Source organism: Anabrus simplex, chromosome 2, assembly GCF_040414725.1.
Source record: "Anabrus simplex isolate iqAnaSimp1 chromosome 2, ASM4041472v1, whole genome shotgun sequence".
Classification (NCBI taxonomy): domain Eukaryota; kingdom Metazoa; phylum Arthropoda; class Insecta; order Orthoptera; family Tettigoniidae; genus Anabrus; species Anabrus simplex.
In genome coordinates, this window is record NC_090266.1 from 1,240,046,161 (window position 1) to 1,240,072,454 (window position 26,294).

Consider the following 26,294-nt stretch of genomic DNA (forward strand, 5'->3'; position numbering starts at 1 on the left):
GCGGGTGTTTTCTTTCCTGAAACGCCTCGAACTTTCCGCGAGAGTATATAAACTGCTGATTTTAGGGTCTCTGCGCCACTTCTCTACCATCTTTCAGTGTGTAAAGTACATAGCAGGGGGCGGGAAGCGCCTCTTTCTTCGGACAGCAGTTCAACAACCAGGTAATGGCCGTATAATAACTTCTTTTCTTGCTAGCTCAGCAGTTTAACTCTCGGGGCGGGTCCGAAGCTTTTTCACCATGTAACCTTTCCCCAAAAATGTAAAGACTCTTAGTATCTATTCTCTTTTAAGCTACGTATTGGGATAGAGAGTGCTCAACCCTCTCGAGCTCCCACTCATATTGTTTTGAGGTGAACTTATTTCTCACAACCGATTCTTCCTTAATACAATGTAAATTGTTCTTTTCTAAAGTCACCTCCGTAGTATGGGATTAGCCCTTGCATTAGGGGCCTAGAGCCAGATTAGGTTTTAAACAAAATGTATTAGGAGTGCAGATCGCCTCCTCTCAAATTGTTATTTTAGAGGTCATGTAATTTACCTTTTTCTCACTTAATAGACCTCAGTAGGTTGGGTATTTTACCCCTGTGTATATGTCCTTAGAGGACAGCTTGAAGGTGGAATTTGGTGTGGCCTTTGACAGGCTTAAAGTTTGAGAGCAAGTTGCTCTTTCTTGAAAATTTTGTTTTCTGCGCGCCTCAAGGAGGCCTTACTGTGTAATTTGGAGCAAGTGCTCCTGGGCTTGAATGGGGTTTTCTGCCCCTCTGTTGAAACTTGTTTTGGGGTAAAGTTGGGCTAATTGCCCAAGAATTGTGAGTTAGGGGCTCGAAGCCCAAATCTTGTGAATACTGTAATTGTAATTTGTTACCTTGCTACTCTGTACCTGCCATTCGTGTTTTTTTCTGAATTTTGGAAAGAAAATATAACCTTGTTAAATTTTAAATTAACTTTAATTTCGTAGCTTGAGACCTGTTCACCCCCGCACCTTCTTTCACCTCTACCGACCACAAAAATACGGTAACAAGTGGTAGCAGAGCGTGGTTGAATGGGTCTCAATTTAGCCCCTTTTGACGGCTAAACATTGCTTTGATCCGAACTCTAACAATTTTCTCAGTTGGTGGATTTTTTGATTTGTCCTGGTTCAAAATTGTTCTGTCATCATGCCCGGCCCTCGTGATGTTCTCCATCTTATCTATTTGCGCAAGGAGGAGTTGATCTATGAGTTAACTATCAGAAATGTGCAATCTGGAGGCACGGTTGCAGTAGACACAAACAAGCTTAGAGAGTCCCTTGATTTGCCCATTTCCATCCCCACTTTGGGAGAGAAAGAAATTGACGACTCTCTTTCCACGATCATCGAGAATATTACTGGGCTAGCATCTGTAGTTAGTTTTTTTGACGAAAATGATCCTTCTCCTAATCAAATTAAGCGTGTGCAAGCCAGGCTATTTCATTTTTCTAATAGAGTTAACGATCTGTTGTCTCTAAAGTTGAATGACGTTCAGAGGAAGGAAGCTAGTACGGTGCTTGAAAATATTTCTGAATTATCTAGTAAGGTCACTCAATCGTTAACTGGGGAAGTTCCTCCCAAAACTGATCAACCCGCTACGGTGAATGTAGGTAGCGAGGAAGAGCCTCCTAAGGGAGATGTCAATAGGAAAACCGTTGCAGCTCAAACAAACTCTGCCCCATTGGACAACGAGTTTGAACGCCGAACCTCGTTGAATAATGTACGTTCTGAATTAATGTCCTTGCCACTTAAACCTTTACCTACGATGTCACCTGGGTTCAGCAGCTTGCCTCATCCATTAGCAATGTTGCTCAGAGGCATCTCTAAGTTTTCTGTTAATACCACCAGTGAAGTAATTTCATTTTTAAGATTTTTAGTTGAATTTCAGGATCATGCCCTTGTTTTTTCTCTTTCTCCATGTCAGATTTTGCAAATCATCTATCCCTATGCAATTGGTATTCTCTCAGATAAAATAGTAAGAGCCATTGCCGAACAGTCATCTATTGAAGATTTTCATGCACATCTACTTGCAAATTTTATTCCTGCTCGCGCGAGGTCATCTCTGATTCAGAAGTACTGTTATCGAGTGCAGAGATTGGATGAAAATCTGGCTGATTTCATACAAGACATTGAGTTCTATACTAGGGTGTTTGCGCTTCACTTCCCTGAGGATCAGATTGTACAAGCTATTGTGGAAGGCATTTCACCATCTTATAGGTCATATTTGTGTTTCGCGGCGTGCCCGCAAACCTTCTCTGAACTTGAAGCATTGGCCGTCTCAGCGGAAGGAGTTAGATACGCCGATTCCTTGCGTGTCGCGAAAGAACCCCCTCCTTCGTTTAGTAATACTCGGCCTCCACCTCGCCGACCAGTCACACCCCGTAAATGTTATGCTTGCGGGTCGCCTGACCATCTTCGCAATAAATGTCCATTGGTCAAAACTAGTAGGGCAAATAATGGAGCTGGTTTATCACAAGGCTGTTTTAAATGTGGGTCTTTCTCACATATCGCCAAGAATTGCCCAAATTCAAATAGCACCCCCTCCTGCTCATTTTCTGGTGCAAATTTCACCAATTCCAATAATCAAAAGTGACTAGTGGCTACGGCTGAGTCGACTAATCCATCTTTCCGAGGCTCAGCCCCTGGTAAACAGATCGAAAATTCAGGGAACGTTCAATCTGCAAATCCATCTTTTGAATGCCCCAAAGAGTGTCTTAGGATTGCGCCGGATACCCCCGCACCGGTCCCGTTTCTCAAAATTGAGTTAAATAATGAGCCTATAACAGCTCTATTAGATACAGGCAGTGTTTGTTCTATTATTTCGGCTGAATGGTATGCAAAATTGAAATCTGTTTGTAAACTTCCTGACTTTTGTTCCTCTTCGATCCAATATGTTTCGGCTAATTCATCTCCATTAGAAATTCTAGGTTCTTTACAGGTCAAAATTCGTATTTTTAAATTTACATGGAAAATCAAACTGTTTGTGGCTAAGCACTTGTCTTGCCCCATCATATTGGGAGCGGACTTCATTTCACACACTGGTCTTGTGCTCGATCTTCAGAGTAAGTCGTGCACATTCAAATTTGCTTCCAATGGTAAAATCCCCTTGTTAAAATGTAATTCTGCATCATGTTCATCTATTTCGCCTACCCAGGATGAGATGTTGTTAGACCTTAGACATCTACCTGAGGAGCAGGCTGATAGTATTCGTAAGTTGTGTCAGTCGTTTCCAGAGGTGTTCTCTGATACTCTTGGTGTTACTGACCTTATTGAATGCAAAATTGAGGTCACGGATTCGATTCCTGTCCGTTTTCCGCCATATAGGCTATCTCCACATAAAATGAAGGCTCTGAAAGAAATCATCGATCAGATGTTGAAGGATGGTATTATTAGGCCCTCTAAGTCGGCGTATTCTTCACCTATTTTTCTAGTCCCGAAACCCCAAGGGGGCTTCAGGCCTGTCATTGATTATAGGGCTCTCAATCGGAAGGTGGTGTTACAATCTGTGCCCTTCCTGACCTTCATTCTTGCTTTTCATGGTTTCGTAAGGCCAAGTTCTTTACTATCTTGGACTTGAATCAGGCCTATAATCAAATTCCCCTTGCCGAAGAGTCTAAACAACTTACAGCGTTTGCCACGGATTGGAATTTATACGAATACAACCGCGTGCATTTCGGGCTCCCCACGGGAGCAGCTGTACTCACTAGACTGCTAGATAGGGTCTTCTCCGACATCAAATTTGAGTACTTGTATCACTACTTGGATGATGTCGTCGTATTTTCGGAGACCTTTGAAGAACATCTAGATCATCTGCGAGAAGTTCTCAATCGCCTTCGTAAGGCGGGGTTAACTGTCAAGTTGTCCAAGGTTGCCTTTGCTAAGCCCTCTATGTCATTCCTAGGGCATATTGTGTCACCCGATGGTGTGGCATTCGATCATTCTAGAACACAGGCCATCCGTGATTTTAAACCTCCCAAGGACATTAAAGGTGTCGCCAGGTTCATTGGTAACGTGAATTTCTTCAGGAAGTTTATTCCTAACTTCGCTAATAGAGCGGCGCCCTTAAACCTTCTTCGTAGGAAAGGCATCAAATTCGAGTGGGGACCTTCTCAACAAGCCGCTTTTGAAGATCTTAAATTAGCTCTCTGTAATGCCCCTGTCCTTGCTATGCCTGATTTCTCAAAGAAATTCATCGTCCAAACTGACGCGTCGTCGTCAGCAGTAGCAGCAGTCCTTCTTCAAGAGACAGAATTAGGGAGGCGACCCATCGCCTATGCATCTAGAACTCTATCGGCTCAAGAAGCCAAGTATTCCATCTATGAGCTCGAAGGTTTGGCAGTCTTATTTGCCTTAGAAAAGTTCCGTCTCTATCTGGAACATGTCAAATTCGACCTGGAGACAGATAATCAAGCCTTAAGCTGGGTCTTAGGTAGGCCGCGTCGTACTGGTCGTATAGCCCGTTGGGCCATCCGTATTTCTGCCTTCCAATTCGATGTCAGGCATATCAGAGGGACCGAAAATGTTGTTGCCGATGGACTCAGCCGTATGTTTTCCAACGACGTCGAGACCCATGAACCTGTCGACAGTTCATCACCTCCCGAGTCCACACTATCTGATGTTAATGCCATCTTAACAGATGCTCCCATGCTCTTTAGGGATATCGAGAAATACCAACATGAAGATCCGACGCTGGCTCCGATAATGGAAACCCTTTCTTCTGGTGAACATGATGTCCCTTATGTACTGAGGAATGGTGTTCTATGTTGCCCTTCGAGGCATGATAAGATGATGAAGGTTGTCGTTCCAGCTGTTCTTGTGCCTATGATCTTCAAGTACTATCATGAGACCCCATTAGGGGGGCATCTTGGAATCTTTAAAACTCGTGAAAAGATTCGTGAAAGGTTCATCTGGAAGGGTATGGACGGTGAAATCCGTGAACTTGTAAAAGCTTGTAAATCTTGTTTGCTTAGTAAACCCACCATGTCCACCAAGGTGGGCCTTTTGTCTTCGCAGCAGGCTTCGCGCCCCATGGAACGCCTGTATATTGATTAGGTAGGACCCTTCCCTCAGTCAAAGGGAAATGCCAACAAGTTCATCTTTGTATGTGTAGATGGTTTTACTAGATTTTCCTGGTTATTTCCGACTAAGCTGGCTACCGCTCAGTCCACCATTACTTGCCTAAATTCTATTTTTGCTTCTTTTGGTCCGTGCCAATATATTGTGTCTGATAATGCTAAGGCGTTCACATCAAATCTTTTTCGTAAATTCTGTTTTGACTTGTCCATCTCTCATGTGACGACTTCTGCTTATTACCCTCAACCATCTCTGGTTGAACGGGTTAATCGTAATCTCAGGTCCGCGCTTATTGCCTATCATCATGAAGATCATTCCAGGTGGGACACGTCCCTGCATTGGTTAGCTTTTGCTTTGAATTCGGCGGTTCATGAATCACATAAATTTACTCCAGCGTCTTTGATGTTCAAGTTTGTTCCCAACACGCCGCTCTCTAACCTCTGGTCTCTGAGTGACATTCTACCGGAGACAATAGACCCGGACAACATTAAAGATCTTTGGAAGAAGGCTAAAGCCAATCTTAAAGTGTCTCATGAAAAGGTTAGGGAAAGATATGATCGTGGACGGAGACCCACCAATTTGAAAGTAGGCGACCAAGTGATGGTCAAGAATTTTGTTCCCGCGGGCAAGCTTGCCCCCAGATTTCATGGGCCGTGTGTCATTCTCGATTTCCTGACGCCGGTTACGTTGTTATTAAGTAATCCAGCCACCGAGAGGATATTTAGGGTTCACCTGTCGCAGGTGAAACCTGTATAATTTCTGTGCCAACTTGCTTCATATAATCTTGAAAGGAATATGAAGGTTATATTTTTTTTTTGAGGTTTTCACTTTTAAGGCCTTCTGCCCCTTCTATAATATTTTGTTTTATATGTAAGCATTTTTGTAAAACCTTCCCCGAACCGTTAAACTGCCATCCTGTCGTTGCCACGGCCATTACCACGCTCCCGTCTCCTGCTCCACTACACACAGTGGCTTGCTTATGAAAAGAATTTCTCCACGCCGCTGGCCCCTCAACCTCACCACAATGAATGTACCCTACTATCAGTCTGGTTCAACAAAATTCTGCCGTCGAGCTTTAATGTTTCAGTGCCCCCGCAGCCGCGCGGCGCTGTGCCGCGACTGGGATAGAGGAAGGGCCCCCTCTACTCCAGCGAGGTCGACCTGTGCATGGCGAGCCGGAGCCCTCCTCCCGGCCAAGGCTAATGTGCGGCGCACATCCTGCTACTTGCCCGCAGCCTGTATATGTTCACCGCGGGCGCGGCGTGCTTCAACACCACTACTCCTCCCATAGTGCGGGCGAGCGGTATCTCAGGGTACTTGAGGGGTCCGAGCGGCCTCATCTGGACACAAGCTGCAGCGGCCGTCTGGCCATCCAACTTAATCAACCTTGAAAATATTTAATCAGCTACATGGACATTCCAGTTCAACGTTACTACCTTTTTTTTTGGATTTCCTGCAATATCTGGTTGACTTAGTAAATTTTTCATCAACCTTAAAAAACTAAAATTTTCCTTCTGAATTCAACTTCTACAAACATAAAGACATTACTTCAACAGTTACTACAAGAATTTTGAAACTGGATCAATCCAAATTTAGTAAATTTTATAAATGCTTCTGCAATTAATGTCTATATCAAGATCATAACTTGGACCTTATTTTGAAACAAAGTTTATGTTCCTCTGTGTGACCCCTTGGAGGAACTTTTGAGGGGGGAGGTCTGTACCGGGCGGTACACCTCCACGCCGCTAATTCAATCTTTGCGCCAGTTGAAACTCCCCTTCTGGAGGAAGTCTGAACTTTATTTAAGGTGTTAATTTTCAAGTTTCTCAGAAGATGTCACTACTTGGAAATTTTGAAGTTTCTGAACCGGGTAGTTTTCGACGTATTTTTGTTTTGCTTGTAGTAAGAAGTGTGAACTTTCTCTTCTAGAGGACACTACTGAAGAACTACAATAGTGCACCCTAGTGCAAGGTGAAAGAACTGTTTTTTGGAGAAATTTTCATGTCAAAAGTTTGTTTCTTGTTAAATTTCTTTCTGGTATTGTTTAAATTGGCTGTATTCCCCTTTCTTTCCCCTTGTTTTGAATTTAGCCAATCCCGAATTTCCTTAATTAATTTACGACCAATAAGGGGTTTCTTCTTCAAATTGGATATGCTGCTTAACCCTAACCAATAAATGATTGTGGGCGGGTGTTTTCTTTCCTGAAACGCCTCGAACATTCCGCGAGAGGATATAAACTGCTGATTTTAGGGTCTCTGCGCCACTTCTCTACCATCTTTCAGTGTGTAAAGTACATAGCAGGGGGCAGGAAGCGCCTCTTTCTTCGGACAGCAGTTCAACAACCAGGTAATGGCCGTATAATAACTTCTTTTCTTGCTAGCTCAGCAGTTTAACTCTCGGGGCGGGTCCGAAGCTTTTTCACCATGTAACCTTTCCCTAAAATGTAAAGACTCTTAGTATCTATTCTCTTTTAAGCTACGTATTGGGATAGAGAGTGCTTAACACTCTCGAGCTCCCACTCATATTGTTTTGAGGTGAACTTATTTCTCACAACCGATTCTTCCTTAATACAATGTAAATTGTTCTTTTCTAAAGTCACCTCCGTAGTATGGGATTAGCCCTTGCATTAGCGGCCTAGAGCCAGATTAGGTTTTAAACAAAATGTATTAGGAGTGCAGATCGCCTCCTCTCAAATTGTTATTTTAGAGGTCATGTAATTTACCTTTTTCTCACTTAATAGACCTCAGTAGGTTGGGTATTTTACCCCTGTGTATATGTCCTTAGAGGACAGCTTGAAGGTGGAATTTGGTGTGGCCTTTGACAGGCTTAACTTTGAGAGCAAGTTGCTCTTTGTTGAAAATTTTGTTTTCTGCGCGCCTCAAGGTGGCCTTACTGTGTAATTTGGAGCAAGTGCTCCTGGGCTTGAATGGGGTTTTCTGCCCCTCTGTTGAAACTTGTTTTGGGGTAAAGTTGGGCTAATTGCCCAAGAATTGTGAGTTAGGGGCTCGAAGCCCAAATCTTGTGAATACTGTACTTGTAATTTGTTACCTTGCTTCTCTGTACCTGCCATTCGTGTTTTTTTCTGAATTTTGGAAAGAAAATATAACCTTGTTAAATTTTAAATTAACTTTAATTTCGTAGCTTGAGACCTGTTCACCCCCGCACCTTCTTTCACCTCTACCTACCACAAAAATACGGTAACAATTATTATTATTATTAATGAGTAACATATAACACTTTACTTTTTGGTGATAAAAATAACCTAAAAATGTCTACAGTGGCTAAGACGCTGCGTAAATTTAGAGAATTTTCTGCAGATTAGAAATTCCCATACCCATTGCGCTTTCATGGCTGACGGATATGCGTGAGATCAGATCCTCAGTCAAAGTGAATTAGCAGGTGTTATTTTCTAGTAATATACACAGACTGACAGTGACAATGCAACACCAAGGAGGAGTGGTTCGAAAGGGATGAACGATGGGGAAAAAACAGAGACGGCACGGACGAATAATTGATGTTTATTTCAAACCGATATGCAGGTTACACAATGCGCACGGCATCGACTCAGTAGGATGTAGGACCACCGCGAGCGGCGATGCACGCAGAAACACGTCGAGGTACAGGGTCAATAAGAGTGCGGATGGTGTCCTGAGGGATGGTTCTCCATTCTCTGTCAACCATTTACCACAGTTGGTCGTCCATACGAGGCTGGGGCAGAATTTGCAAACGGCGTCCAATGAGATCCCACACGTGTTCGATTGGTGAGAGATCCGGAGAGTACGCTGGCCACGGAAGCATCTGTACACCTCGTAGAGCCTGTTGGGAGATGCGAGCAGTGTGTGGGCGGGCATTATCCTGCTGAAACAGAGCATTGGGCAGCCCCTGAAGGTACGGGAGTGCCACCGGCCGCAGCACATGCTGCACGTAGCGGTGGGCATTTAACGTGCCTTGAATACGCACTAGAGGTGACGTGGAATCATACGCAATAGCGCCCCAAACCATGATGCCGCGTTGTCTAGCGGTAGGGCGGTCCACAGTTACTGCCGGATTTGACCTTTCTCCATGCCGACGCCACACTCGTCTGCGGTGACTATCACTGACAGAACAGAAGCGTGACTCATCGGAGAACACGACGTTCCGCCATTCCCTCATCCAAGTCGCTCTAGCCCGGCACCATGCCAGGCGTGCACGTCTATGCTGTGGAGTCAATGGTAGTCTTCTGAGCGGACGCCGGGAGTGCAGGCCTCCTTTAACCAATCGACGGGAAATTGTTCTGGTCGATATTGGAACAGCCAGGGTGTCTTGCACATGCTGAAGAATGGCGGTTGACGTGGCGTGCGGGGCTGCCACCGCTTGGCGGCGGATGCGCCGATCCTCGCGTGCTGACGTCACTCGGGCTGCGCCTGGACCCCTCGCACGTGCCACATGTCCCTGCGCCAACCATCTTCGCCACAGGCGCTGCACCGTGGAAACATCCCTATGGGTATCGGCTGCGATTTGACGAAGCGACCAACCTGCCCTTCTCAGCCCGATCACCATACCCCTCGTAAAGTCGTCTGTCTGCTGGAAATGCCTCCGTTGACGGCGGCCTGGCATTCGTAGCTATACACGTGTCCTGTGGCACACGACAACACGTTCTACAATGACTGTCGGCTGAGAAATCATGGTACGAAGTGGGCCATTCGCCACCGCCGTGTCCCATTTATCGTTCGCTACGTGCGCAGCACAGCGGCGCATTTCACATCATGAGCATACCTCAGTGACATCAGTCTACCCTGCAATTGGCATAAAGTTCTGACCACTCCTTCTTGGTGTTGCATTTGCTCTGTCAGTCAGTGTATATTAAACGTTGTGTTAAAGTATGCAAACATAGTTTGAAAGTGTTTAAAGTGAATGTGTCTCCCTGTCGTGGCCATATTTTTATCAGTTCATTAAAACATTCCATTGTGAAACAAGATGACCAGGAGAACAAGCGCAACAGCAAGGAAGCGATCCTCGTGGAAGAGACCGTCACGAGGATCTTGAATGAGACTCTCAGCTCGGGTAAGTTTCTGGACAGAATTATAGAGGCGATGTCGAAGCGAGTGACCACACTTGTCGTTAAGGAACTAGAGAAATCTATCCAGTTCAATGCTGAACTTGTACCGGATTCAAAGAACAAACTTGAATGTCGGGACAAGGAAATCCAGGCACTTAGGTCGGAATTCGAAGCTAGGAGCGACTCTCTCGAACAATATAGTAGGAGAAATAATCTAAGAATCTTTGGAGTGCAGGAGAGCTCACCAGAAAATACTAACGAACTTGCCGCAAACGTCAATGATATTGATAGAAGTCAACGTATTTGGTCTAAATCAGTAGAGAAAACGAGGCCTATAATTGTCAAGATTACTACCTATCGTACACGACAAGAGGTATTCCGTAACAAAAGGAGACTAAAGGGCTCGCATGTTACCATCCGCGAGGATCTCAATCCGCCAGACTCTCCATCCTGACGGCCGTCATTCACCGTTTCCATGTAACCAACTGTTGGACTGCAGACGGTGATATCATCAGTAGTATAATTGGATCGTTCTGCGGCCTCCTCCTGCTCTGGCTCCCTCCCAGAGGCCTCCTCCTCCTCCTCCTCTGTCTCCCAGGGGCCTCCTCCTCCTCCTCCTCCTGAGGGGCCTTCCCAGAGGCCTCCTCCTCCTCCCGAGGTGCTTTCCCAGGGGCCCACTCCTCCTCCTCCTCCCGGGAGCCTTCCCAGGGCCACCACCTCCTCCTCCTCTCGAGGGGGCTTCCAAGGGGCCCAATCCTCCTCCTCCTCCCGTGGGGCCTTCCCAGAGGCCAGTGCCTCCTCCTCCTCCCGGGAGCCTTCCCATGGGCCTGCTCCTCCTCCCGCGGGAAATTTCAATTGGTAAACAAAGCCACGTGCTTTTTGACAGCTGTCATCGACAACAACGCATCGCTAACATCACTGCTGACATCTTGACGGGCCTAAACCTCAGTGGTACCAACTTAACCTCACAAACGCGAGATTTGAATTGGTAAACAAATCCACGTGTTTCTTGACAGCCACGTGCTTTTTGACAGACAACAACGTATCGCAAACCTCAGTACTACCATCTTGACGTGCCTAAACCTTAGTGCTAACAACTTAACCTCACTAGCGCGAGATTTGAATCGGTAAACAAATCCACGTGTTTTTTTGACAGCTGTCATCCGTCATCTTTAATCAACAGAGCACAGTGCTGCCCTTTTTAGCTACTTACCTTTAAAATGTGGTGGCGGATAATTTGAAAAATGCTTTTTGACATCAGCTATCTTTGAGCACCGTGCTGCCCTCTTTAGCTAGATACCTTTGAAATGTGGTGGCAGGCAATTCCACGTGACAACAGCCATCTTTAATCAAGAGAGCACCGAGCTGCCTTCTATGTGGTGGCGGCAATTTGAAAAATTCTACATGCTCCTGTTTGGAAACAAACCTACGCGCTTTTTCGACAGCCGTCACCTGCCATCTTTAAGCAACAGAGTACAGTGCTGCCCTCTTTAGCTAGATACCTTTGAAATGTGGTGGCGGCAAATTCCACGTGCTCTTGTTTGGAAACAAAGCCATGTGCTTTTTTGACAGCTGTTATCCGCCATCTTTAATCAACAGAGCACCGTGCTGCTATCATGCGGGCAATTTCGTCAGCTGTCATCCGCTATCTTTAATTTACAGAACACCGTGCTGCCCTCTTTATGGCTACCACCTTAAGGACGTAGTAGCGGGCAATTTGAAATGTTCTGTTAGCTATCATTCGCCATCTTTAATCAAGAGAGCACCGTGCTGCCATCTTTAGCTAGATACCTTTGAAATGTGGTGGCGGCAAATTGAAAAATCCACGTGCTCTTGTTTGGAAACAAATTCACGTGCTTTTTTGACAGCTACCATCCACCATCTTTAATCAAGGGAGCACCGTGCTGCACTCTTTAGCTAGATACCTTTGAAATGTGGTGGCGGATAATTTGAAAAATTCTATGTGCTCTTGTTTGGAAGCATACCTACGTGCTTTTTTGACGGCTATCATCCGCCATCTTTAATCAACAGAGCACCGTGCTGCTATCATGCAGGCAATTTCGTCAGCTGTCATCCACCATCTTTAATCTACAGAGCACCGTGCTGCCCTCTTTATGGCTACTACCTTAAGCATGTAGTAGCGGGCAATTTGAAAAGTTTTCTTAGCTATCATCCGCCATCTTTAATCAAGAGACCATCGTGCTGCTATATTTATCTAGATACCTTTGAAATATGGTGGTGGATAATTTAAAAAGAAAAATTCTACAGCAGCCATCTCTCGACGCTAATTGCACAAGATGACTCTTTAAGGGTGCTTACGCAAGATGGCTGCTATACATAGGTTCTTATGAGACGCCCTTGGTATGCTTGCGCAAGATGGCAGTTATACATGTCTCCTTATGAGATGCCCTACGGATGCTTGCTCAAGATAGCGGCTGCTCTTATGGGACGACTTAAGTGTCCTTGCACAAGATGGCGTAAGACACCCTAAGGATGCTTGCGCAAGATGGCGGACACATGATGGCTCTATACACAACTCCTTATGAGACGCTTTAAGGGTGCTTGCGCAAGATGGCTGCCGCTCTTATGAAGAAAGCTAGCTTAGAGGCTAACGTGTCGTGCTAGTTAAATTCATTAAATTTAGGGCTTAAATGCAAAATGTTAAATATCTCGAAAACGGTACACCGTAGAGCAAAACGGACAAAATTTTTCTGCCTGATACCCAGGTTCGCAGTAAGAGGAACATGATAGCATATGAAAAACCTGGTCTAATGATGGGATCAATGGTTCGGTTCCTACTTAGGCCCTTTGGCATTTGCTCTGTTTTAGCTTGTATTGAAGCAAGTCTTCGTAACATGATCAGGTCTAGCTATGGTAGAGAGTATAATGTACCGAGCAGGTTCGATTAATTAAATTTGGGGCTTAAATGCAAAATGTTAAATATCTCGAAAACGGTGCATCGTAGAGCAAAACGGACGAAATTTTTCCGCCTAATACCCAGGTCGCAGTATCACGAACAAGAAAAACATAGTCTAATGATGAGATCAACGGTTCGATTCCTACTTAGGCCCTTTGGCATTGGCAGCTATCTAATTCTACAAGATGGTGGCTGCTCTCATGAGACACAAGATGGCTTGAGACGTCCTAGGGATGCTTACGCAAGATGGCGGACACAAAATGGTGACTATACATAGCTCCTTATGAGACAGCCTAGGGGTGCTCGCACAAGATGGCGGCTACTCTTATGAAGAAAGCTAGCTTAGAGGCTACTGCGCAAGATAACGGCTGCTGTTATGCATGCGGTGGAGGGCAATTTGAAATTCTATGTGCTTAATTAATCAACAGAGCACCCTGCTGCCCTCTTTATCTGAAATGTGGTGGCGGATAATTTGAAAAATTATTTTGACAGCTGTCACCTTTAATCAATGGCGACTCTACATAGGCTGTTAAGGCCTTATCATTCTCCTCCGCCTCCTTCTCTACCTCCTCCTCCTCCTCCTCCTCCTCCGCCTCTTGTGTCAAGGCATAGCTTTATATCGAACAAGTTTAAACCTGCATCGCGAAGGCAAGTGTGTGCAGCGATAACATTATTGTGCATGTTTAGACTTGCAAAACATAAAAAGAGTAGAATCAAACGCTCTACTCGATACAACATGTGATCAGAACATTGATTAATGTGATCAGAACACAAAATAAGTGATCAAGACTAGAATCGAACACTGTACTCAATACATCATGTGTTTAGAACATGTCAGGGGATACCCTTGTTCTAAGAAGATAAGATTGAAACATAACAAGACTAGAATCGAACACTGGCTGCTGTAGAATTTTTCTTTTTAAATTATCCACCACCATATTTCAAAGGTATCTAGATAAATACAGCAGCAGGATGCTCTCTTGATTAAAGATGGCTGAAGATAGATAAGAGAACTTTCCAAATTGCCCGCTACTACATGCTTAAGGTAGTAGCCATAAAGAGGGCAGCACGGTGCTCTGTAGATTAAAGATGGTAGATGACAGCTGACGGAATTGCCTGCATGATAGCAGCACGGTGCTCTGTTGATTAAAGATGGCGGATGATAACCATCAAAAAGCACGTAGGTACGTTTCCAAACAAGAGCACGTGGAATTTTTCAATTTGCCTCCACCACATTTCAAAGGTATGTAGCTAAAGATGGCAGCACGGTGCTCTCTTGATTAAAGATGGCGGATGATAGCTAACAGAATTTTTCAAATTGCCCTCTACTACGTGCTTAAGGTAGTAGCCATAAAGAGGGCGGCACGGTGCTCTGTTGATTAAAGATGGCGGATGACAGCTGTCAAAAAGCACATGGCTTTGTTTCCAAACAAGAGCACGTGGAATTTGCCGCGACCACATTTCAAAGGTATCTAGCTAAAGAGGGCAGCACTGTACTCTGTTGGTTAAAGATGGCGGATGACGGCTGCCAAAAAAGCGCGTCGGTTTGTTTCCAAACAAGAGCATGTCGAATTTTTCAAATTGCCGCCACCACATAGAGGGCAGCACGGTGCTCTCTTGAATAAAGATGGCTGTTGTCACGTGGAATTGCCTGCCACCACATTTCAAAGGTATCTAGCTAAAGAGGGCAGCACGGTGCTCAAAGATGGCTGCTGTCAAAAAGCATTTTTCAATTTATCCGCCACCACATTTCAAAGGTAAGTAGCTAAAAAGGGCAGCACTGTGCTCTGTTGATTAAAGATGGCGGATGACAGCTGTCAAAAATGCACGTGGATTTGTTTACCGATTCAAATCTCGCACTAGTGAGGTTAAGTTGGTAGCACTAAGGTTTAGGCCCGTTAAGATGGCAGCACTGCGGATGACAGGTGTCGAATTTGCAGCTACTGCGATAAAGAGGGCAGCACGGTGCTCTGTAGTTTAAAGATGGCGGATGACATCTCTCAAAAAGCACGTGGGTTTGTTTACCGATTCAAATCTCGCGCTAGTGAGGTTAAGTTGGCAGCACTAAGGTTTAGGCACGTCAAGATGGTAGTACTGAGGTTTGCGATACGTTGTTGTCTGTCGAAAAGCACGTGGCTGTCAAGAAACACTTGGATTTGTTTACCAATTCAAATCTCGCGCTTGTGAGGTTAAGTTGGTACCACTGAGGTTGAGGCCCGTCAAGATGTCAGCAGTGAGGTTAGCGATGCGTTGTTGTCGATGACAACTGTCAAAAAGCACGTGGCTTTGTTTACCAATTGAAATTTCCCGCGGGAGGAGGAGCAGGCCCCTGGGAAGGCTCCCGGGAGGAGGAGGAGGAGTGGGCCCCTGGGAATGCCCCTCAGGAGGAGGTGGAGGAGGAGGAGGAGGAGGCCTCTGGGAATGCCCCTCGGGAGAAGGAGGAGGAGGAGGAGGAGGAGGCCGCAGAACCATCCAATTATATTACTGTCATCTCTAAGTAATCTAATGGGGGCAAAGTGTGCATTAACCGGCTGTGTGACTTACCGGAGGATAGAGATAGCAACTAAACGGACAATTCACTTGACTGTTCTGATCTCAATTTATTACATTTCATTTTATTTAAATACCACTTTAGTGTAATTATTTAGATTAGCTCACTGTAGTTAGATTATTTCATTCACATAATTATTAATTTTTCATAAGGTGGCTACAAGAACTAATGTGTTACTCACCTCTGACAGTACCGGACATTCCTTCCCAGCCACAATCCCTTTCAAGGCATCACTCACCCCTCCACTCTCTACAAACAGAAAACAACCTTGTGACAACAGTCCACTGACCCCTCCGGGAATTACCCCCCCCCCCCCTTCCTTCTCTCTCAACTAGAGACCTGCTCCTTGCTAAAATTTCCTCTTTCCCTAAAGGTCTCCATATAGGTCATCTAAATGTACATTCATTGTCTGCCCATTTCCACGAACTTAAAGAACTTGTCCCGGACGTATTTGATGTTTGCCTTCTCACTGAAACCTGGCTTCATGATCTAATCCCTTCGAAGACTTTGAACATACCTGGCTACTGTTTACTTCTGAACGACAGAGCTGGAAAGAGGGGAGGAGGTGTAGCAGCGATTGTCAAAACCAATTTAAAGCCTAGGGTAATTGCATGTTCAGATAGCGAATACAATAGACGACCCGAGTTCCTGCTCTTGGAAATAATCATTGCCCATCAGAAATGTGCTGTCTGTGTGGTGTACAAGCCATATGCGATTGGACATTTGGAGGACATAGATAACGCATTGTTACGCCTACTCCTGCAATATGAACATGTAATTGTCATGGGCGACTTTAACACAGACACCGGAAACGACAATGCCGAATGTCGGCAGCTTATAAGCATGACTACATCTTGCGATACGAACATTTTGCAAACACTCCCTATTCACCACGCCGCCACGTCACACACGACAATCGACTTAATGATTATCAAGAATACAGACAAAGTACTACAACACGGACAGACATCTGTACCAGGAATTTCAGCTCATGGCCCAATATACATATCCTACTCCTTAAAAACCCGAAAGACAAAACTAAGGACGCACTAGATGTTCCATGGCACCATATACTGACAGTTGACGACATTGACATTAAAGTTAACGAATTTCTGACAGCGCTCTATGATCGACACGCCCCTCCGGAAACAGTACGGGTAGCACGAGCCAAAGCACCTGTGGCTAAACTTAGAGCTAAATGAGTTAATGGCAAAAAGAGATGCCGCACATAGAAAGTTTAAGCGACAACCGACACAAGACAATTTTGACACATTTAAACAGCTACGAAATAAAACATCGTAGGCAGTATGCAACGCTAGAATTAGACATGCACATACCCTGCTAAAACAAAGTACTTGACCTGCTATAGCTTCGAAAGAACTAAGACACATGGGAATAGGTAAACAAAGAGACGATCATCCTATCGACATATCCCTGGACTACCTCAATACATATTTTACCACTCCCGGACATACCATTGACAGCGAAAGGAAACATAGAACACTATACAGCAATTACAACTCCCCTGCACCTGACAGAGAAAAATTCTACTTTTCACATATGACACCCTCGCAAGTTAAACAAGCCATATTTAAAATAAAATCGAACTCCAAAGGGATAGACAATATAGAAATAGAACATATTAAGAAAATAATTGGTATAATTTTACCTACTATAACTCACATTTAACCATTCACTAATGACTGGCACGTATCCCTCCTTATGGAAAGCTGCCGTTGTAGTCCCGCTCGCTAAAAAATCACCGCCTGAATACGTAACTGACTACAGACCTCTGAGCATATTATCGGTCCTTTCAAAAGCCCTAGAATTCATTGTACACCAACAAGTCTCCAACTACTTGCAAATACACGATATTCTTGACGAACACCAGTCTGGTTTCCGACCTAACCACAGCACCACTAGTACTGCACTACTTAAGGTTACAGGCGACATTCGCAATGCGATGGACAAAAGACAAGTTACCATCTTAGCTCTTCTTGACTTCTCTAAAGCTTTTGACTCAGTTGACATAGACATACTACTTTCCAAACTATTTAAACTCCAGTTCTCGACAAACAGTTTTTAGTGGATGAATTCATACCTCCGCGGTCGTCCGCAGTGTGTAAGAAATAACAATAATGAATATTCATCCTGGCGATCCGTAGATGTTGGTGTTCCACAGGGGTCTGTCCTAGGAGCGCTTCTATTTTCTGTCTATATCAATGATATTACGTCGTCGGTAAACAGCTGCAGACACCACATGTACTCTGACGATATACAATTATACTTGCACTGTGAACCGGAAAGACTAACCGATGAAATTAAAGATTTCAATAGGGACTTAAAAGAAATCTGTAACTGGACTGACACGCATGGACTTAGATTAAATAACGAAAAATCTCAAGCTATAATAATTTCACATCCTCTGCTTTGTTCAAAAACCATAAGCGAATTCACTTTACCAAAACTCTACTTACAAAATTCACCCATCGATTTCAGTAAATCTGTCAAAGATCTCGGCGTTATGATAGACGAACATCTTTCTTGGAAGCAGCAGGTTACCAGCATCTCCAGGAAAGTATTTGCGACACTTAACTCACTTAGAAGATTCCACAACATATTTTATTGTGTATTAAAAGAACGCCTCATTTGCACTCTGGTATTACCTCATTTCGACTACTGTGACGCCGTGTATAACGACCTGACTGCTACTCTTAACGACAAACTACAGCGCGCACAAAACGCCTGTGTTCGCTATATGTGTGACCTACGTTACTTTGACCATGTTACACCTGTATACGAGGAACTCGGTAGACTAAAACTCAAACAGCGCCGTAATCTTCATGCTTTATGCCTTCTTCGTCGAATACTCTCCTCATGCTCACCTCCCTCCTTGTACAGTCAATTTCATCACATCTCATCCAATCACAGTTTTGGAACACGGTCAAAATCTGATACACTCTTATCTATTCCACCTCACCGCACCACATGATACACAAACTCATTTGTTATTTCTTCGGCACGACAATGGAATGCACTGCCCGTCTCTGTCAGAGGATCTTCGCCTGCTAGTTTTAGGCAACTTTGTCACCGCTACCTACTAAGTAATGCTATGGAAATATTGTAGATTTAGCCTTCCTCAAGCTATAGACTTTATATAATCCCACTGTTACTACCAAGGATAATAGAAATTAGCTAATCATGTCATATTTGTGTAAATAATCATCTTCATCATCATCATCATCACCATCATCATCATCATCATTCTCCTATTTATTCCTATTTTTATATTTTTATTTTTATCATAATATTGAATTGTTTAGTAGTTGCAAGATGTTTTAATTGTAAGTGTATTAATTTCAATTTTGCACGTGTAGATATTGTATTTTCTGGTTAGATGAAAGAGAGAGCCAAATGGCCTTAATCTTGTCAGACAAAATAAATCCATTGTATTGTATTGTATTGTAATTTCCTAACTCACTTCCAGACTTTTAAGTCAGAGTACCCACCAGTGAGTTTCATTAATCCAAAAGTGTGAAATATTGTTCAGAAATGAATTAGGTCGTGCGAATACGCGGCAATTTTTTAAATGTGTGTGCGATGTCAATTTCGATAGCTCCCGTATGTTCAATGGTTCGCTTTTATTCTCAACGTGTAAAAAGTTTAGATCTGTGTTGATGTCTGTGTAATGGTGTGAGTTGTCGTATGCGCGCTCTCCGACGGCTGAATGCTGATTGTATCTGTAACCAATTCGGATTACACAACAAGGAGCGAGACAGAAAAACGAATTTAAAAAATAATCGATCGCACAAAATAAATGAAACATACACACCATGTTGATAACCTGAAAACAAAGTAGAGATATAAATAACAGTTTGATCAACATGACAACTAAATGAAAGGTTGGGAACCCTGACAGGCCCGTGAGAAGGTAGTGCGTTGCCGGGAAAACGAAATTAACGGTGACGCCAGTTGAACACTACATTGAATGAATTAAATAAAGGAAAATGACGTTACAAAAGAAGGCTAATAATGAAATAGAAATAAGTTAACACAGTAAATAAACAAATTTTAAGATATCAACAGTGTCAATAGTACAAGTTTCAGCTTCACGCTAACGACTTAAAAACAATGTAAAGAAAATTCTATCGGTCATAATTTGAAGTCATGATAAGGTAGTTTTGTAAGGTAGTTGCGGACGAGACCAACTAAAAATTACATATAAGAAAATGAGCTCACAATTTAGCTGGAGCTATCTCTTTACAACCAAAGAAGTTAAGGAAAAAATGCACATTAACATAACACCACATGCATGTTAAAACATTAGCAAGGAAAAGAAAGCATGTTAATTATTAAAAATCCTAACTCAGAGCCCGATCAAGTAGCCGCCTTTTCAAGAACACTTCTGAATAGGGCGTATGTCTTAAAAAATACGTTAAGATGAAACAGGACTACTGGAGACAATCCCGGAGTAAATTAAAATTTATATATTCATTACACAGTATACAAAATCAAAGAAAAGGGGAATGCCTCAAAACAAAGGGTATCGACTAGCCGAGAAAATTAAGTCATTTGAAATTTAAAACATAGCAAAAAGAAGATACCCCGGGCAAACTCCGACGCGGAAAGAAATTTAAAATAAGAATTTACATTCAAAGGTTAACATTCAAAACACGAACCAAATTATGCTCACCTCAGAGGGCCGGTTGTCCCATCACAGGACAGACGGAGGAGACCCCTGCTCCCTTCGCTGATCAAAAATCAAAGAAGACGTACACGAGCTTGGCCCTGGCTAAGTCGCCAGGTGCCGGGAATGGTGCAATCAAGTGATAGCCAATTAGCCCATGGGAATTACACTCGGGGTTCTTATATTCACCAATGATAAACTGCGTTATTTTAACCAAACAGGGCTTCGAATTTTTTGATGAGAAGAGATATTTACAACTTCAAGAAACTTTCTTTCTGATGCAACAGGAAATCATTAGAATCATCTTACAAGCACAAGCACGTGCGGCTACCCCTTGCCACAAAACTTATTACCTTGAATGTTTATTACACAGTTATTTGCATTATAAAACTTCACACAATAAGCAAATTAAAACACTATTCTTGACGTAAAGAAAATGAAATACTAATACGAACTTTACTGTATCAAACAATTTTCTAAAGTTCTTCTTCTAAGCCCTCAATCATTTTTTCAAGGCAAAACAAATGACATATTTTCCTAAATCAAATAGAACAAAAACAAAATGAAAACGATGACACCTTCAGTAACGTACTTTAACGTCTTTTCTTGAGGATTTCTTCCGATATACAATTTTCTTGTCACCATGACAGTATCTAATAGCGTTTTTGAGTTCCTTGTGTCTGGTGTGTATAATCCGCTTGTTTGGCATACATATGTGGCGTTGCAGTCCGGGTAATGCAATTTAAGTTCATACATTCCTGAATTGGTGAAAGGATAATTTTTGTTTAGGGTGCATTTGCTCATGTCTATTTGTAGTGTGTTGTTCATTCTACAGTAAATATATTCTAAGACGTCGTTTTCTTGAAAATTTGGCAATTTTGTAAGTGTTCTTGCTCGCGTAGTTCATCAAAATGTATTTTCTTTTTCATGTTTGGTTCTACCATTTTCCCCTTGTTTATTTTATATTTTATCTACTGTGTCAGGAGGGTAATTTACGGAATAAACTCCTTTAAAGCAGTATAGAGTTTATATGCAAATTGTTTTAAAAATCAATGGCATTTTGGCATTTTTATTTGATGACCTGTGACCTCCACCTTAAGATGAGAACTGAGGTCCTAACTTCATCCTGTTCCAGAGTATGGCGGTCGGGATGTCCGCCTATAACTCCCAGTGGTACCACAGTTCCCGGAGCTTTAAACAGTTACTCAGTATTCTCATGTTGAGGACCAGAAAGAGAGCCAAGATTACCTTCGGCAAATTCACAGAACTCTCCCTTGAGACTTATGCTTCGGTAAGTATGTAGCATGTCATATTTTGTGCAAGTGGGTTTCCAAGAAAATAAGCCATATCAGTGCAATAAAATGAAGAAAACTATATCAATTGTGTTAATAGAAATAAAGTGGAGAAGGAACAATATGTTACCTAGGGCAAAGATGGACACCTGTCGCCTAAGGTAAGTGGGAAACGCCGCAGTTGACGAGAAAGTGGATTCGCAGCAGCACGTAGCAGGTATATCGAGCAGCTAGAAAGTGCTTTGACTACATCGTGTCGAAAGAAGATTTTATAGTATCGGGCACTCATCTGTTGAGTTCAAGTGCAATTAACTTTACAAAAGGTTCTTATTTGTTACGCGTTATTAGTCGTTTTGTGTTCAGTTTGAAGTCTTCTTTCGCCGTCTGAAAGGAATAAAAATTACATTCGATATGCCAGTATTACTAGAATGACTTAGACAGGCTTATTCCCCTTTTCTTGATTGACCTCGGTCTCCTGGTCTTGATCTCCCATGATTCGTACTGGATGACCAGACGATCCAGAGCTTTCTCGGGTTTAACTTGAAATGGTTGTGGTTGAGGGCAACACTTGGGGAACATTCACACGTGTACTTTGTCATGACAAGCTCTTGACAATATTCCAGGATGATATTGTGGACATGTGTCATAATTTTCATTCGTGATCGCCGTTTCTGGATCGTCAGAACGTGAATCGATGCCCTGTCCCTTTAGAATTTGGCACCTCATCTCTCGACTTTCACTCACAATGTTCGCATTTGTGAAGTGTCTTTGTTTTGCTTCCATAAATCACCCTCCTCTTAAATATTCCATTCTTATCATGGTGTCAGAACCTTTGGCCATGTCTTGACCCTCACATTTACAGTGGTCCAGCTCAAGGATGGATTAGTAACTGGCCATTTCTTTTATCAAATTGCGATTTTTCAAATCAAATCCAGAAGTGGGAAAAGGAGGAATTTCTTACATGTGTGCGTGTTTATTTCGTTGCGATGTGAGGTCTCTTTGAGGTTCGTTCTCATTCGCAATCACAAAAGGTGGAAAGCTTCTTGTGTCATGTGGAGTTCTGATTCGAAAGTTGCGTCGTCCGATCTCCAGATTGAACTTTGGTCTACATAGAGTATACATGAACTCAGAAGTGTGCAGGTTCACCTGGTTCCGATCGACGTGCATTACTCCTTACTGATTTGCAGTACAGCTGTGTCTGTTTACTCATCTTTGCTACTCATAATAATGTCTGGTCTTTTTACGCTTTCTATAATTCGCTTATTCGTGTCAAGCAAATGGGCATTAATGATAAAGTATCAAATGATGGTACAGAATGGCGCAAGTCCTATATCACGGAAATGTCGTTTACACTGAATATGATAGCGAATGATTTGAAGTAATATTGACGCAGAAACGCCCATAAAAATTCGTGCTTAAAGCTGGAGGAAGAAATGCGTGCACCCACCGTCGCATTGAATCCCGGATGATTTGATGTATCCCTGGAGTATTGTATACATGTATCTGCTAACCGAGGGCATTTCGGACATTCAATGTAAGAAAGCGTTTCATGTGGTGTGCTGGCACGTTCTGTTCCTATGTGTTTCCTATGATTAATGTTCTATGTAGAGTTGTAGAAAATGGGATCTAACATGGAAATAAAGCGTTTGTTGACCCATGTCCATATAACATAGGTTCTTCTTCTACGTGTGAGGAGTTTGTCCTGAAAATTTGGCCTATCTTATTTTACACCGTGTATAAAACAATCAAATGTCACGCTAACACATTTCAACAATATGTTAAGTCAGTAACGCCGCAGGTATACATTAATTTTAAAAGGCGGTATAACCAGTGGAATAACACAGTGACGTTTTTCAAAAATAATTCCATAAGCACAGTTGACTCCAAATCCCATCAATTACACAGTAGAATTTCCAGCCAAATAAATGATCAAAAGATCAGTTTCTGCAGGGCGTGTTCAAAGCCATGGTACTGCCTAATACACTAACTGATCAAAAGTATCCGGACACCTATAGGAATCGCACTCACATTTTACCCGTGTGACGTTCTCTATCATTAGACATAAATACTTGGTGGGTCCACCCTTCGCTTTAACTCTGCTGGGGTTCAGGTCAGTCCATTTCAGGTCTGTTACTGTCTACAAACCACAGCCTCACAGATCCAGCTTCACGACATCGTGCATTATCATGCTGGTACAACGATTTATAATGTGCTCATATCCTTCCGCATTTAGAGTTTTCTTAAGCGCAATAAGAGGACCACAACCTAACCACGAGAAACACCCCATACAGTAACACCACCTCCTCCGTTGTTCACTGTTGGCAATATACATGATTGGATATAATATTCTCCAGGCGCTCGCTAAACTCACTCTCTTCCATAGGATTGCCAGAAGGTATAGCGCGATTCCTTACTCTAAATATCATATATCACCGTCATTAAATGAGGTTTAGCTGTGGTTGCTCCTTGCCGTTTCCACTTCACATTCACATCAAAAACAGTCGACTTTAGGAGCTTTACAAGGGTTGAAATGTGCCTGATAGATTTGTTACTCAGGTGACATCCAATGCGTAGTCCACTGAGTTCACCTGACCGAGCCACTCTGCTCTTACAGCTTCTCTACTGACAACAAAATAATCCTCACCTCCTTTTACACTGGCGGCTCCGCCTCTCGCGACATCTAGGGTTCAATTCCGCTTGACACAGAGATGTCCGGTTACTTCTGATCAGATATCTTAAACAGTTTAATGAATAATCAAAAATTACAGTATATTAAGAAATGAAACAATATTGTGGAAATAATTTAAAGTTTTAAGTCTGTACATGCAATTCTTCTTAATGGAATGTTAAAATATTGGCATTAAATTTTAGAAAAAAAATACCCAGAACAAGCCAATCATTTTAAATTGCTTTGTGCAACAAAATAAAAAGCCCCAAATTCACACATATTCCAAGATCAAATGAAATCCTCAACAAGAATACGAAGGGCCCGTACCAATGATTACTAATTACTTAGCGCCAGCAACAAATAACTTGATTAAGGTGACAAATAACCAACAATTCTTGATCAAATAATTATTCAAATTAGATATCAAAGGAGCGAATTAATAGTTACCAATACTTCACGCACACGATTAATAAATTACAGTAAGTAATTTATACTTTCAAGATATTTAGGGCCCAACGAATATCCGGAACAGATATCGATGAAAGGAAATTAATACGCTTCAATTTACTTAAAGAAGGAAGGATCAATAAACGAAATAAGTTCAAAGTTCCAAATATTACCAGTATAAATTAATCTTCAGGAACATAGTAAGGAATGGATTCATAATTCCCATTTTGCTTGATGTAAATAAATTAACTAATTATATAAATTATGAAATATTAAATAATATATTCCGATCAGTAAATATCACTCAGGTATCAATTCAATAAATTCTAATTTCCAATAACCCAATGTAATTCACATCTAAGATCAAAGATCTCCAAAACTTCAATAATCCTTTGCTTGAAATAAAACTAAATATTTTTGTTGAATCATTTACTGTATCTAAGATAATGTCACGATAATAACAAATAATTAACATATGAGCAACTTCAATTAGATATTAAGGCAATTGAAAATCACTTTGACTCCACTCTAGACAGTATATGTTATTAAAACAAAGACATATTTATTCCTAATCCAACCTTATAATGCAATTAGTATTCGTTTGTTTTACATATTTAACAGATGGACAGTTGTGTAGAATAATACAGCTATGTAGATTGTAACATCTGTACGGCCTCTCTCTAGTGGAAGGCAACACTTTTGACGCTTGAGGGCAGTGTAACCTCTCGGGGACAGGCAGAACTTTATAAAATCTACTTAATTTTCTACTTGGTTGATAAATGTCACTCCCTTTGATTTTGATTGCCACATAGGGACTTGGAATTTATGGGCATCAGTAGAGTATTGTACCTATTTGCGGGTTGGCACCAGTGAAATTAAGTCATCTCCTTCCATGTTGAAACTACTGTTAGTTCTCTTCAAACCAAGAAATGAGCGCACAGCTCGTCCTTATAAATATTGGTTATCTTGTACTGGGCGGCGATACGTGACGTTCTCCTCCCAGGTTATTACGGACGGAGTGTGCATTTGGGGACTAAGTTTCTCTTACTTGTAAATTATCTATCTCTCTTATTTCGGTCTTAACCTTGTCTTTCTTGTCTCAGTCACCAACTGTAGTATGTCTTATCCCCTGTGTCACCGGGCCTTCTGCCCAATTAGGTTTTGTGGCTAGTCATGTCACGGGATTGCTTCATTGGTTTCATTTAACCTTTTGTAACTTGTCATTTTTCGGCCGTGTAGTATGAGCTTCTGCTCCTGCTTTCTTGGATCCTTCCCATCCTAAATTTGGTGCTGTTGCTTCCTTCTTAATTAAGGGCAACGAGTTTCACGTGGTGTAAAATCATTTAAATGTAATAAGGGGTATCCTGATGTGGATTCCTGGACCGTCCGACCGTCGAAATTTGACGTTAAAGTTCGGGGTTTGAGACCCCTCTGATATGTAACATTTGTCACTGGGAGATCTAGCTTCTTGTTTGCTGATAACGACAAAGTATTTTGTGAAACCGAAGATAGTGTAAGATAAACAAGTCGTGTCTTGTGAAAAAAAAAGGTACTTCTCCCCTGTTAACTATTGTTGATTAAGCTCTAAAGTTTATAATATTATTTATATCCATT

General features: G+C 42.4%; 1 protein-coding gene across 1 annotated transcript in view; it reads left to right on the plus strand.

The window, feature by feature from the left end:
- LOC136863843 (odorant receptor coreceptor) overlaps positions 1 to 26,294 on the plus strand; it is a 181,057-nt gene that overhangs the window by 112,424 nt on the left and 42,339 nt on the right. The window contains exon 7 of the mRNA XM_068226114.1: positions 21,409 to 21,564. Coding sequence (XP_068082215.1) covers positions 21,409 to 21,564 — 156 coding nt within the window. The remainder of the gene's footprint in view (positions 1 to 21,408; positions 21,565 to 26,294) is intronic.